Raw genomic sequence first — 14,533 nt, forward strand, 5'->3', positions numbered from 1 at the left:
AAAAAGGTTTCTTACAGATTAGGTTCATCCTGAGAGTGAGGCAGAATGTCATGTGGTGTTGATAATATGACAGATGTAGAGTCTCACCTGGTGTAATTTAAGAGACATTCGGATTCCAGGCACCACAACTTTCCTGAGCAGTTCCATGTCAGCGAAGATCCACTCGTCTCGCACTGAAGAGATGCGGAAATCTCCCTTAAATAATGCATGAAGTCCATAAAGGAAAGACTCCAGATTGCTGAGATGGAAAAGAGAGAGCAAAGACACAGTTTAAACATCACAAAAATATAGATACAAAGGATAGAAGATCACTGAAGCATTCTTTTAGTTACTGAATAACCTGGACATATGATGAGCTGCTGTTCCCAGTGCTCTCCTTCCCAGCACGCAAAGGCCAAAGCAAAGCAGCACCAGAGCAGAATCTTTCTCACTGTCCAGTGGCTAAGCAAAGACAAAAACGATGAAAAAACTCTATCACATTCTGACAGTATGACAAACTTATCTTTGTGGCTGAAAACTTGACCTTTGGCCCTGACATTTAATCACTATCATTATTCACTTATTAAAACATCATATGACAACAAATGGCATATAATCCAACAAGGACCTAAGCCCTTGGGGAAATGTAAAAAGATGTGTTTTGCTTTAAAGTTGATTAAAATCGAAGATCTGGGAGGCATTTACAAACTTTAAAAGCTTTGGAGTTTTGTCTATAAACTTTCATTGTCAGCCCATGCAATTCAAAAACAATCCCTCCAACTGCTGTTAAAACTGCTTAATGGTGTCAGAGGCATCACATGAGATATCACATGAGATATTTTCATTTTGAAACCCGAGTTATATGTACATGATTTACCATCACCTTACTGTAAACTGAAAAACTAAGTCAGTCACCTTTGCCCTTCGAGAGTTGCAGTATTGGATCCAGCTCAGATAGACTCCACAGAAACTGTCCCTGGAAATTCCGGCGAGGCGATGGTCATAGTCCTCATCAATGTTAGGATTGAAGGTGGGATCCAAATCAACGTAGTTTCTCTCACCACATCCCCGCAGGCCGTCTATCATGGTCTCGTTAGCCAGCCACTCTTCCAGTTTAGGGGAGGCGATCACATAGTAGATGATACCCTGAAACAACAAGGGGACAGCACATTTAGGTCAAACCTGTACATGAATGTTTTACATGGACATTTAAAACTTACTCTTTAGTGCAGTGTCATCTCACTAACCTTTACATAATAGGTGGTGAGGATGCGTCGTAGATCGAACACTTGCAGCATGGAAGCAGCACTGTTATCAGTGATGCTGTAGCCCTCCAGCACATACTTGGTGACCAGCACCTCCCAGGCCAGCCAGCGCTGTCCAAAAGCAGCATTAAAGGACAGAATATGAGGGAGGTGACCTGGCTCACAGCAGCAGCAGCCTTCATCTTCTTCCACCCCCTCAGTAATGGCCTCCACTTCTCTCTGCTGGCAGTAAGTTCCTAAGGAGAAGAAATCAACAGGTTTCAGAATACAATGTTATTTTTGTGTAAGAAGTGCACTTAAATTCCATGTTGACAGGCGTAAGGACTATAAAATCATTTGTGAGGACGAAGAAAAAGATTTTAAATTTAGAGAGAGAGTTGGAGAATTGCTGACACACTGGCAATGAGTGTCTGCAATTCACTTTCTCATGTGACACACTGTGGAAAAGTTCAGTGTGTCACATGCAGCAGGTTTGTTGTGTAGAAGCACTATTGCCTGAACAACATAAATGCGTGCTGATAAAGCACACGTGTGTGTTTAACAGGAAGATAAAGCATGACCGGACAGGACAGGTGGAATGCTTGGAAAATAGGAGATGGAGCTTTTTTAAACCCGGACAAACAGAAGTGGCATACTAAAGTTGTAACTCACAGATAAGATAAGCAAAGCGACTTGATTTTACACTTATACTAAAAATGTCTACAACTCATTGTGCTGGAGAGAGAGAGGGAGAGAGAGAGGGAGAGAAAAAAGAAAGAGAGAGAGACAGATGCAGAAGATGAATAAAAATAATTTTGATGCCTTTAGTGCACATCGACCTTCTCACCTCTGAACTCTAGCCCTCGGAGCTGAAAGGTGACGAGGCCGTTGCCGATCTCTATAAGGTGCACCAGAGCATTCAGATAGTCTGAGGCCAGAATAAAGCAATCCCCAGTGCTGAAGTTTCCCCAGCGGCCCAGGACGAGGTCTCCACACAGGCTGTGTTGCAGGGAACGAGTAAGGTGCTCGTAGAAGATAGAGTTCAGATTGTTGTCATCAGAGCCTAAAGAAGGAAAGACAGATAAAAAAGACTGCATTACTGCATGATAAGAGTATAAATATACAAAAAAAAGATCAAAAATTGATCACAGACAATGTTTAATAATCTGTAATCGAGGAAATATGTTATGCAATCACCTGGATTCCTGTCCAGCTGGGATGCCAGTCTAGTGTTAGAGTGATCCACTCTCTTGGTGCTGCACACAGAAACAGAGAATATGGAAATTTTTAAAATTTGCTAAAAGAATTAGCATTAACTTTGAACATGAAATTGCACCCTTTTCCCTACTTGTAGTCTCTCTCCCAAAATTTCACAGGGCGGACGTAGGAGGTGATGAAGATGGCACTGCCCAGGAAGGGGTTGAGGGGCGTAGAAAAGATGGCTGAAACTATAGCTTGGACGAACATCATGGCAGAGTCTGGAGGTGCTCATGTCAAGGATCACAGTTTTTGGTATATATTTAAGAATAACTTGTTTAAATACATTTAGATATCCTTCACATGCAATTTTCAACACTTTCAAATATAGTTATAATAGTATTTTCTGAACCAATCAAACAACTAAATCACAATGTTGATTCAGTATCATTCTGAAACCATGTCTAAACAAAAAGGTAAGAGTTATAGATGTACTTATGAAACTGGTGACTCCATTTACAGTCATGATAACAGACAATGGTAAAAGGATACGAGGTACGGCAAACGGCTGAGCAAAGGCATGGAAAGCTGAGCCCCATGTGATCTGCCAGGGGGCGATGTAGGTGTAGACAAAGTGCAGTTTGTAGAACAGCTCCCACAACTATAAAGAAACAGAACATCAAAAAGTAACTGCACTGAACCTCTGTATGGATAACTGCATGGATAAAATCCCAAATCCTTCATACTGAAGCCTTTGATGGCATTAAAAATACTTGCTCATGTTATACTGTATACAGTGATTTTTACAACACTATTATCAATATGTTGTGAAATGTCTATTGTAGTAAGACAGAAGAGTACAAGTTGTACAGCTCATTATATGTTTCTCTTACTTTGCTGAAAATGATGGACATGACAAAGAGGTCGAGGAGCAGTGTCTCAGAGAGATGACGATAGTCAAAAGTGAAGAGGAGGACAGTGAAGAGGATCATCACATACTGGTAGGTGGGACTACTGTAGGAGGAACGAAGCAGCTTCAGGCCTGCTACTGTGATCATCAGAGCACCAACCCTGGTGAAAGAAGAATAAAAATAATTGTAAGAATACAATACATACAATTCTATTATTCCACTTATTTAGTTCTTAACTACTTGTCATTTAGCAGAATATGTAGGAATTTGGAAAATAGGATTATTCTTTTAGTTTAGAGTGAGAAGCTCAATGACATTTTCATTGGTTCATTTGTTTGTACAGAAAAATAAAATAATAAATAAGTATTTTTCAGATTATATTAGGTTAGAAATTGTATAGAAAATAAAAAAGAATAAGAAATGTTTAGAATAAAATATTGGGAACTCTCACTCTGTATCAAGTCTCTTTGGACTGGCGAGCTCTCTGGCGCTGCCACTCAGCTCATTAAGGATGACGAGTGGATAGAGAACATTCTTTTCCACAAACAGCAGCCACACATGAAGCTTTTCAAACCACATCACATGAGCTGCATCTAACAAGAGAACAAGAGATACAGGTGAAGTTCAGAGAAACATAATTATGCTATGTCAAAATCAGTTAAGCGACACCTATCCATAAAGACAAATAAAAAAAACAAAGACAAAGAAAAACATCAATATTTTTGTTATAGATTAGCACAATCTGACTCTCAAACTGCAAATAGCTAACACAAATAGCTTTAAGATTTCTCTAGGTGTGATACATAGTTTCAATTGCCATACATGATATGTACTTACCTCTGACTTCAAACTGATAGTACTCCTTCGTTTTGAACAGAGGGTGAGAAAAACAGTACCAAGGCAGCTGCTTGCGGACTTGAGGCAGCAGGTAGTGGGTGATCAGACCAACTGTCCCCAACAGAGCATACAGGACGTAACTGAGGAAAGGCTGTGGAAACACAGAGAAGGTGTCTGTTAACTCATAAATTCAAGCTAAGATGATCATTCTGCTTATTTTCAAATGAAAACGCATGAATTTTAGAGAGAAAAACAAGCAATGTAGCATTGTTTAAAATTTTTTTTGGATTTATTCCTTTGTTTTCTAAACATCATATTTCAGTAAATAATAGAAGATTTACCTGTAGTGCAATGAACACTGTGCTGACATGGATGGCGAAGTAAAGAACAGCAATGACGACACAGACGATCAGGTCAGACTGCAAACGCTCATTCTGTGTTTTGAAAAGAAACATTAAGGATGGGATTTAAATATAAGAAAAATCGACAGAAGAACTGTGGAAAAGTCAGCGCCAATGTTGAAACTGCAAACCTGACATTACTCAGTTCAAGTGTCCTGGCTTTAATTACTTAAGTGACCATTCAACTCACCACTGAGGCTCTGAGTTTCTCAGGTAGAGGGTCCTGTACTTCTGACAGAGGGTCCTCTGGGTTTCTGTCTTTTATATTGGGCACCATCTTGGACTGTATCAGTGAGCTATAAACCATGAAGCAAAAATATTAGCTGATTGAAATGCCATGAATAATGTGTAAGTTATTTATTGGATGAATTCTATGAGCACTATTAACACCATTGTGTGAAGCTATTTAAGCTTAGCATTTTTTAAATGCTTAGAAAATCCATTCCTCAGATAATCCACAGGATATCTATAAGTGAACTTACATAAGGACAGAAGGGTCGCTACTTTGCCTGCTCAGGTGGTAAGACACTGCCACCAGGAGGCCACAGAAGACAGAGAACAAAACAGGGATGTGATGAGGCTCCCAGGTCTCCTGAGACATATAGAATGGTAAGCTATTAATTTCTTTATTTATTCCACAACAATCAAACAGTGATGTAATGTTACTAATGCTAACTAGGAATCGCTGTACATACTGACACTTAAAAAGGACACAAAGGATGGTGCAAGATACAGAATCGCCACTTGATCTGACCGTCAATAAAGACACTAGACTCTTGTTGTTTGCGCAAGAACACTCATGTCCTCTAATTTAAAACGGAGTAGTTGTTACACTGCTATATGCTAGCCACAGAGGACATGCTGTAGTTTGAGGCAGAATTTGGCAGTATTTGTCATAGTACTTTATAAAATTATTGCTGGCTGACATCTGCATCTTAGTTGTCTTTGCTCTCACCTTCAGAGCTCCGTAGCAGAAGCCATAAAGCAGAGCAACAGTGACGATGCTGCGCAGGATGCTATACAGTGCGGACAGGAGACTTGTGGAGGCTGCAGAGATCACAGAGATGTCAGCAATAAGAACACTCAACCCGACAGGCACTGGGCCAGGGAGAATGCAAATCAGCACTCTGGCCTCTTATCAAGACTGCCATATCACAACATATAAAGCATTACAGTGAATATGAGTGAGAGTGTTGTCTCTGTCTGTAGAGGTCAAAGTCACCCCTGCAGAGAAGTTGCACATCTACAAGTCACTCACCATTGCCCCCGAACACATGGATGTCCAGCTGCTCAAAGAGGTACATGACAAATGTGTTGACTTGTGGCAGCAGCCCCACGAAGAAGATGATAGGAAAACACAGAGTGAAAACTGCAGAGAGACACACACAAAATTCAACACTTCATACATTTTTCATTTTTAAATTCTATAATTTTCCAGGCATCACAGTCCAGTTATCACAGATGAAAGTGACTTGGTGTTTATTATGCAGCATCCTCGCCTGTGGGCTACACTTATTACTGCTTCATACCGGTGCACAGAAACCAGTCTCCAAAGAGATTCGCAGCAATAACTGTTGAATGTTGTTCGATAAAAGGTGGTCTTAATATTCTCTAAACAAATAAAGGCTACTTTTTTGGTGGATGCCCTGATAATCCAGTAACTGCAGCTCAGTTTATTTCTTGTGTTGGGCATTCAATTCAAGGTTAGGGGGCTGACTGAATCTTTTTTTTGTGTTCACCTGATATTAACGGCCATAAACCTGAAGACCTCAAGAGTGTTTAAACTATGACAAATTTGATAACCTGCCTCCCTCTATTGAATTTACTTCCTGAAATTGAGATGAATTTAGATTTCTTATCCTATTTTTCACTATAATGTCCTGTTTTTACTAAGTATTGTGTCATATTATTCCATTTTCTTTTCTAACTAATTGGTTATTGTAACTCTACCTGCCTAAGTGGCACAGCCTGGTACCATGTCTTCTAATTCTAAAGAAAGCTGCAGCCACAGTTTTAATAGAAAAAACATTATTATCATTTTAGTATCATTGAATTAGTTTCCAATTACTTTTAGAACAGATTTTACAGTTGTACTTATTACTTTTAAAAATGACTTCACAGTCTGGCACCAGCACAAATTTGTCTCCAAACACACACACACAATCTCAATCACAGACTTACTTTAAAAATGATTTAGGCTGAAAATATATAGCTGAATAAAGTCACCTTTGTGTGCTTTGCAATTTTTCAATTCTGTATTACATCAATATCACTGCTACACATAAATGCCACAGCTGAACACAGGTAACTGCTGGCTTACCTATGACAAGGTCCCTGGCAGAAGCAAGCACCAGGGAGCTGGTGAGAGCCACTCCATACAGGGTGAAGCGGGATGAAGTGATCCTCAGACTGCTGTAGTGGAGCAACCAAATGAGGCCACAACACAGGCAGAAGTAGACAGGCCGGCTGTACGCTATGATACGATTATGGCCCTGCAGGAACAAGGTTTTGATAAATGGTTCATTGTAGAAGCCGAGTTTTCTCATTGGGGTCCAGGGCAGCCCCGTAATAGATGTTGAGAACACATGTTGTGAATATCAAAATAGGAATATAGGAAAATGGGGAAAATACTATACTAATAGTATTTCTTCAAGGACACTGTACAATTTAGATTACAAGTGGCTTTGCAGCATGCCATTGCTAAATCAAGTTTGAGTCCATTCTCACCTTACTGACTAGACCGTAGTCCTATCTTAGTAAACATTTGCCATCTTATTGTTGGTTTAATGCACACAACCTATATAAACTGCATAACTTAGTGAAAATTATTATTCTCATTAGAAACGTTAAAAAAAGAAAGAATTAATTAATTAGAACCAGTGTCATATGAGCGCTGAGGACAGTATCACAGGTACAAACAGAAATAGCATCAAGTGTAAGGTTTCACAAGAGAGGGAGAATGCATGTCTGCAGTGAGCAGGTTTCAACCCAGGAGGCTATGAGCTCCTTTTCTCCTGAATGGAGAACTGACATTTTACACAGCAACAATAAGATTAAATAGACCAGGTTTTCTCAAAACGTGTCAACAATGTCGTGGAAGGTGAAGAAGAACATGAGGTGAGATAAGGTAAAGAAAAAGAGGATGACACAAGAGGGAGAGATGGAAAGAGAGGGAGAGAAAGGGAGATACACTCTAAGAGTGAGAGAGTGAGCTGTGGTCTAAACTCTGGCCAGCTATTTAAAGCTTGTGCCTGCAGCTGAGTAGGAGCTGCATTAATAAAAGACGCAGTTTCAGAGCAGGGTACTGATGCAAGGGAAGGAGGAACACACAGACTCGCAGGGGAAAAGCAACACCATTTTTTAAGAACGAAGGAAAAAACACTGAATAATAACTTCAGGTCATACTAAAGGATGGAAATGTATTCTCTGTTTGTCATGGATATATGGTTGCAAAAAATACTAAGTGAAGTGTTTTTAATTTTAATAAACAATTACATTAAACATCAAAGTTAATCTACTACAGAATGGTTTCAATCCAACAGACACACGTCTGAGCTAAAGCAGTTCTGTAAGGAAGAACTGTCCAACCCATCACTGTATGTTTAATGAGTGTCTTCAAGACAAGAAAGATATTGATATTTGATGTGACAGAAAGAAATTATTTATGATTGATTATTACTTACATGTCGAGGTGAAGAGGAATCTGGTTGAACACTCTGTCAATAAAGAACAACATTAATAAATCTATATATAATATTTATTTATCAACACACTTAATAAGACAAGTTTTTTTCAAACAAAACAAGTATTTGTACTTCATGACAAGCAGTGGAAGTAAACTTTTAGAGCACCCCTAAAAATAATATTAGTAATAGTTAGCAGTAAAAAATTCAATTGCTTCTTTGTTAACTAAAGTATTCACCTTTAGTAAGGAATACTGGCAACTTGCAATGACAAGGCAGAACTGAAAGACACAGATGTCAGTGAAAAAACCATGGACCAGCAACACTGATCCCAGGAAGGCGACCAGGACAGCGAGAACTACCGCCAGCACATTCTCTAATACCTCACGGTTTCTGGAAAAAGGACAAAAATCAGTACATTCGAGAGTTATTGAACGAGGAAGGTTCAATATCCTTCAGTGAAAAAAAAAAAATTGTACAGACACCTAGACATAGACAGAATATTAGCAATCATTTGTATGTGATGACATTTGGAAAGACTAGTAGAATAAGAGCAAAAAAGTCTGACAATAAACTGGCACCAACTCATTAACATCAATTCTGTGTTTGTAGCTATGTTCTTTCAGAGGAGCATAAGACAAGATTAAGACAGCTAAGGTTTCAGTAATATTATATAACGTAATTGTAGTGTTTTTTGCTGCCAGAAACTGTGCAGCTATACAGCTGCATAGTGTGTGTTTAGCTGCATTACCTAACTGTAAGCAGTGTAACAGAACAGACATACTTTCTAAAAACAAAGTCTCATGGCAACATAATATATCAACAAATTAAATGGGGACTAGAACAGAACCTTGTGGTACTCCACAGGAGGTACATGCAGAAGTAAACTAATTCTGTCATATTAGGCAAGAAGCAAAACCTGCTTCTTACCCTGAATGCTATCAACACGAGGAAGAGCTTCTCCAAAGCCTAACTTGTACCTATCTTTCAAATGCACAGTGGTCAAAATTTCCTAGGTAGTAGTGATGTACATTCAAGGTCCATGAATAACAATTTCTTTTAAAATATTTCCCAGTTTGTCAAAAATGCATGATATGGACACATCAATACCAGTTTCACTGTGGGGCTTTTAAGCAAAAAGCTGCATTGTGCTTTATACAGTTTTTGCTTAACCCGATGCTGTTTTACCTGTCAAACAGTGCCAGCAGTGTGAGTCGATCAAAGTGCAAGCCAACCCACAGGTAGGGGAGAAGCCACAAACGGTAGTACTGCCTGGCTTTGCCAGCGGCAGCTGTGGCTGCATGGTCCTCTTGTCCAAGTGGTGCATCCTGGAGCTCAGGGCTTAGATCTGCATCCTGTTGCTCCAGCAGCTCTGGGTCCATCGTCAACAGACAGTTTAGACGGATCTGAGGGAGGGAGATCTGTCCCACAGTCAGTCAAACTGCATGCTGCATTTTTGCAATTATGCAGTCTAAAGTACTTTACAAATAACAAACACAATAAACCTAAATACCAAAACAGAGGAATAAAACCCCATCTGGGTACTCATTGCAGACATGGTTAAAAAAAAAAAAGAACAAGTTGATTGACATTAGCTTTCATCTTCAAATAAAACAAGCAAAAAAGCAAGTGCATGGTTTTGGCCCCATGTTTCAGTCTGTCATTTTTTAGGCTCCCATCTCTCTCTGACTCTGATTCTTCGTTCTTTGCTTTCCATGCACAGAGACATGTCTCACTATACTTGTGAAGACACTCCCTGACATAAACCCCCCAAACACATTGAGGTTGTGAGGACTGGCTAAAATGTTCTCACAAGTTAAAAATGTCCTTACTACAAAGGTATTAAAACAAAATGTGTCCACAAAAGGGAATAAAGACATACGCACACACAAAAATAATAACAGCAGCTCACTGGTTGGGTACTCACCAGGTCATGAGGGTAGAAGCGAACTGAGGTAGAACTGGAGAGGTGGGAGTCAGTGTCCCTGCAGAGCATTGGAAAAAAATGACAACACTGATGAGAAAGGAGCATCTGCTGCGCGTAATGTTGAACAAGTGCCATGTAGAGGAACAACAATGTTGATTAAAGTCTTGGAAGAGTCCATGGCATGTCAGTTCTCATTTAGCTGCAGAAATCTTTTGGGGACTTATATCAGCACCAAGGTTTGACATATGAGTATGCAGAGTATGTTCTGCATAATATGCAGTATGAGGTGTAAAGCACTGTAACTAAGCTGTAATGTCATTATTCTCAAATACTGATGAGAGGTTGTATTTCCTTCATATAGTATAAAGTATAAAGGAAGTATACAAGACAGTATAACAGTATATGTAACTGTCTGAATACTAGCTTTAGCAGTGTAGCAACTGGAGTATCTGCACAGAAATGACATGTAACTGTTTCCAGTTGAGGACAAGACTAAAGACAACATAAGAAACTCCTAACAACAACCAGAGGGTGTGTTTCATCATTCGCAACAAAGTGAATTATGAGTTTGACACTAACCATACATTATTGGAGGCTCGCCTTGTTGCAGGTTCAAAATTGACCAAGGACAGATCACATCCACCAGCCTCATACAAGGAGGGGGTGAGCTTTCCTGGACAACAGAGAGAGAGAGAGAAAGGCACACTCAGGCAAATCTTGACTTTGGCTGTGGGAACAATTTTATCAAACTATATATTTACACATAGGGAATTAGATGACTTTGGCAATATTACTGTGTTCACCGGAGCTAATGGGATTACTGAGTGAATGTGCGTCCTCTGAAAGATCCTATAAGCAAGTCATTCATTTCCTGCTGGTCTTGATAAGCAGGCGGATTGTTCCAAACGAATTTTGTTGATTCAGTGGAGATTTATTTGATTTTATCCTGTAATGACGTACATCAGTTGGATATAGATGTAGTACCCATGAAACTTTACAACTATAGTAATTCAAAAAAGCTTACTAATGTTTATTTTCCAAGTGTTGAATGTATGTATTTATAAACACACTGTCCCACATATTGTGAGAATTAAAGCAACAATTTGACAACCTTTTCTCACTAGAACTCTATTTAACATCTCTTACGGTGTATTCAAGGTTTGTTGCCTTAGTTCTGTTGCTGGGGATATTTCATGACAGAGACATGAACCATTGCGCAATGCGTCTTCTATGAAGAAATCTTCAGTGAACTACTAAATATTTTCATTAAATGTTTTATGCAATTGGGCACGTGTTCAGTAAGGTGTCAGAAGCGCTTTAGAACTTGAAACATTCAAGCATTCCAAGGAAATGCACATTCTCTTGTGTATTTGGTGATGGTTTCCTGTTTCCCCAACAAAATAATAAAAATAAATGCAAAAATCAGACCACAAAATGTCTTAAAACAGCAATACACTTCTGGTCAAATTAGAAAAAGTGCGTGTAGTTATTCATTTACTACTGATTCAGACTGACAACATATAACTGCTCTATAACCTGTATTTCTTTCCACATATTATTTTCATTGACATCCTAGGGACATTAGTGAAACAACAAAACAATCAGTAACACTCTGATGTCAGCACTGAGGGTAGGAATGTTGTGACCAAAGGGTAACATCCAACGACAGCTACAGACACAATATCACAGATAGAGATAAATGGAGCATGGATAATTGTGCTCTGCTTTGACTGACTGCAACAGTCCACTGACCGTGGATAATAGTGCTCTGCTGTAACTGACAGCAACAGTCATATATGTGACCAGCTCTCTTCAAGCAGTTCCAAACCACCAAAACCACTGAAGTGACTTTGTTAGCAAAGCTTATAAAATCACAATATACCCAAAACAAGAGTCTCATGATAACTAAATCTGCCACACAAAACCACCTCTCCACAAACTACTAATGTAGCACTTTTCTGTGAGAAATTCCTTATCTTAAAATCTAAGCCTACCAAAGTCATCCTGCAAGCTGGTAGCTCCAACGGTTGAGGCCTTGTCCTGAGAACCCTCAAGGTGTGTGCTTCCATTCCTGGCCAGCAGGGAGGTGCTTGCACTCAGCACGGTCACCTGGGATGGGGTTCTGGATGGCTGACTTTTCACCTGGGAATTGGAAGGCTGGGAGGCCTGGCTGAGAGCCTCCTGAAGACTGTTGAAGGAGAAGGGGAGGAAATGAGAAGCAGTAGAGGCCAGAAGGGTATTACTGTCATTTCGTTGCAATAGTCAGCTATGGCATCATTGGTGAATGAGATTTCTGATGGAGATTATAAATACACAGTTCCCTTCATCTAAGAAAACTATTGTATAACATTTAAAATATAATGTGACAATGAAAGAAGAGAATATAAGAGTGAAAGGACATGGGATGGAGGGATCAGTGGAGGACCCCTGGCAGGCTGCGCACTTTGTTTCAATGCTTAAAACTTTTCAGTCAGTTCAGTATTTAGAAATGTGACCTTGCAGGAAAATGTAGAGCATCTGCTAGAGGTGAATAGCTGTCAGCAGTTGTACAACAAACGTGGAGGAGTTATACAGACCACAGACAAACCTGATGTATATCCACAGAATAAGATCAGTGGAACATAAACATTTATGTTTTTTTGCTGGTATATGGTCACTTTACACACAGTAATACATCAGTGGTTTTTAAATATACTGCAGGGTTTTATGCTTATGTTTTTCTTTCTTCCCCTCAATCATGACATGGACCTGTGACCTTCCAGTTACAGCATGTTCTCTAATCAGTTTACAGTCATGACAACATGACAGGTTGGTTTAGGTAATCTGCAGGGCAGTGGTAAATAATGTCAGGCCACCATCACCTCTGAGAGCAAGCATTAAATGCTGTCCAAAGAGGACTCAGATTTTCAGGATTAGAATCCACAGTAAAAGGAGTTATAAGGGTGCTGAAGGCACATCTCAACTGCTACATTAAAATACTTCAGTCAGGCAAGAGATGTCCAAAAATTTTTATGTTGTAATAGGAAAAGTAAAGACATAAGAATGTCACAATAAAGTGTGCAAAAAATTATTTTTTTACTCAAATGTAATTTTTAAAACAATTGATCAGCATCTTGGGAATGTCATAATCAAAAACATCAAAAACAGAGTTTACTGCTGTGAGGACAGACATCTTAAACCTTTCATTTTCAAAAGCAATTAAAAAGGTCAAAGCAACGTGATACAGAGAGATGTCTTTATTACTAAACAAATCATGCACAGTTCTGAGCGGAGACGGTATGTCAGACAAGCAGATTAGTCAGACCTTGTGGCCTTGTGCCTTCAGATTTGTAAGAACTCCTTTCTTTGATCCCTGCTCAGAATGTGGAATTTAAAAGATTAGATGGTATGATAACAGGATGAAAACAGTGTAGTCTTGAGAAATTGAGCACCAGAGGCATCACATGCAGTGTGGAGACATCCATCCAATGACGAATGATGTGTTGCTCACAGCAAAAAATGAGCTTCACCTGGTACTAGTTGACACAAAAATAGAAATGACTTCCTGATCCAGGCATGGCATACCTTAGAGGAGATCCAATGAGAGAGGTGGGTGGGGTTGGGTTACTCCCTGCGTTGTGTCGCCGCCGCACTGCCTGCCGACGAAACGTGCTACGCTCACGCCGAAATATGACAGTCTCCTCACTCCCTGGGGCTGTCATGATGAGACACATCAATCACCAGTCAGATTACATAGGTTTCATTTTGCATTAAGAGTTTAATGAACATACTAGTTACGTATGATATTTCCATATGATATTCTGGGTTTAACTATATTTCAAGAACAACTACAAAATCTGCTGATGGAACTTCAGACTGCTAATGAAGTTTTCCTGTTCAAAATGAGGGCAACTGTTTAAAAACCAATACGACATGACTGATAGAACCAAACTTAAACATATTGTTCTTGTGGTTTAGTGATCAAGACATGTCCCATTGTATCCCTGGTTCTATTCCTGCAAACCATTGTATTGAAAATTGTGCTTTACTTAGCCTGGTATGATAGATACTGTAGCTCATGGTGGCTAACGTTAGCAAACTCTGAACAGATACAGCTACATAAATTCCATTACTGAAAAATGACTTAATGACTCTTCTCTCTCTGTTTCTCCATTATGCTACATTTAAGAATTTATCATAATACCATCTTTAAGCCTTGTGGTCACAGTGACCGGTTCAACCATAAGCAGAAGAAATAAACATGTCTGCTGCTGAGATAAAGTATGTTTGCTTCTAATTTTATTCTAGTGATAAGTCTGTTGAAAGGTTAATCTGTGACAAGCCAGTATGCAGTGTAAGAGTAGAACAAATACAG

The 14,533-nt window shown here is 39.3% G+C and overlaps 1 protein-coding gene and 1 long non-coding RNA gene across 3 annotated transcripts in view; one reads left to right on the forward strand and one right to left on the reverse strand.

Moving 5' to 3' along the window:
* Positions 1–14,533, reverse strand: part of pcnx1 (pecanex 1) — a 29,054-nt gene that overhangs the window by 2,430 nt on the left and 12,091 nt on the right. The window contains exons 7-30 of one of the 2 annotated variants that reach the window (XM_026339334.1): positions 13,744–13,873; positions 12,174–12,367; positions 10,759–10,852; positions 10,180–10,237; positions 9,441–9,658; positions 8,492–8,645; positions 8,253–8,285; positions 6,890–7,061; positions 5,828–5,938; positions 5,525–5,616; positions 5,052–5,161; positions 4,760–4,865; positions 4,510–4,602; positions 4,169–4,319; positions 3,783–3,924; positions 3,314–3,491; positions 2,973–3,081; positions 2,572–2,701; positions 2,421–2,479; positions 2,071–2,286; positions 1,227–1,480; positions 895–1,125; positions 341–441; positions 88–238 (exon numbers count right to left, since the gene is read on the reverse strand). In XM_026339334.1, coding sequence (XP_026195119.1) covers positions 88–238; positions 341–441; positions 895–1,125; positions 1,227–1,480; positions 2,071–2,286; positions 2,421–2,479; positions 2,572–2,701; positions 2,973–3,081; positions 3,314–3,491; positions 3,783–3,924; positions 4,169–4,319; positions 4,510–4,602; positions 4,760–4,865; positions 5,052–5,161; positions 5,525–5,616; positions 5,828–5,938; positions 6,890–7,061; positions 8,253–8,285; positions 8,492–8,645; positions 9,441–9,658; positions 10,180–10,237; positions 10,759–10,852; positions 12,174–12,367; positions 13,744–13,873 — 3,287 coding nt within the window. Of the gene's footprint in view, positions 1–87; positions 239–340; positions 442–894; positions 1,126–1,226; positions 1,481–2,070; positions 2,287–2,420; positions 2,480–2,571; positions 2,702–2,972; positions 3,082–3,313; positions 3,492–3,782; positions 3,925–4,168; positions 4,320–4,509; positions 4,603–4,759; positions 4,866–5,051; positions 5,162–5,524; positions 5,617–5,827; positions 5,939–6,889; positions 7,062–8,252; positions 8,286–8,491; positions 8,646–9,440; positions 9,674–10,179; positions 10,238–10,758; positions 10,853–12,173; positions 12,368–13,743; positions 13,874–14,533 lie in introns of both variants that reach the window. The other variant, XM_026339333.1, reaches the window with a different exon arrangement.
* On the forward strand, positions 4,460–5,667 carry LOC113148048. Its single transcript, XR_003297414.1, has 3 exons — positions 4,460–4,581; positions 5,020–5,178; positions 5,531–5,667. It is a non-coding gene; the product is annotated as an uncharacterized LOC113148048 (long non-coding RNA).

This window comes from Anabas testudineus, chromosome 22, assembly GCF_900324465.2.
Source record: "Anabas testudineus chromosome 22, fAnaTes1.2, whole genome shotgun sequence".
Lineage (NCBI taxonomy): Eukaryota > Metazoa > Chordata > Actinopteri > Anabantiformes > Anabantidae > Anabas > Anabas testudineus.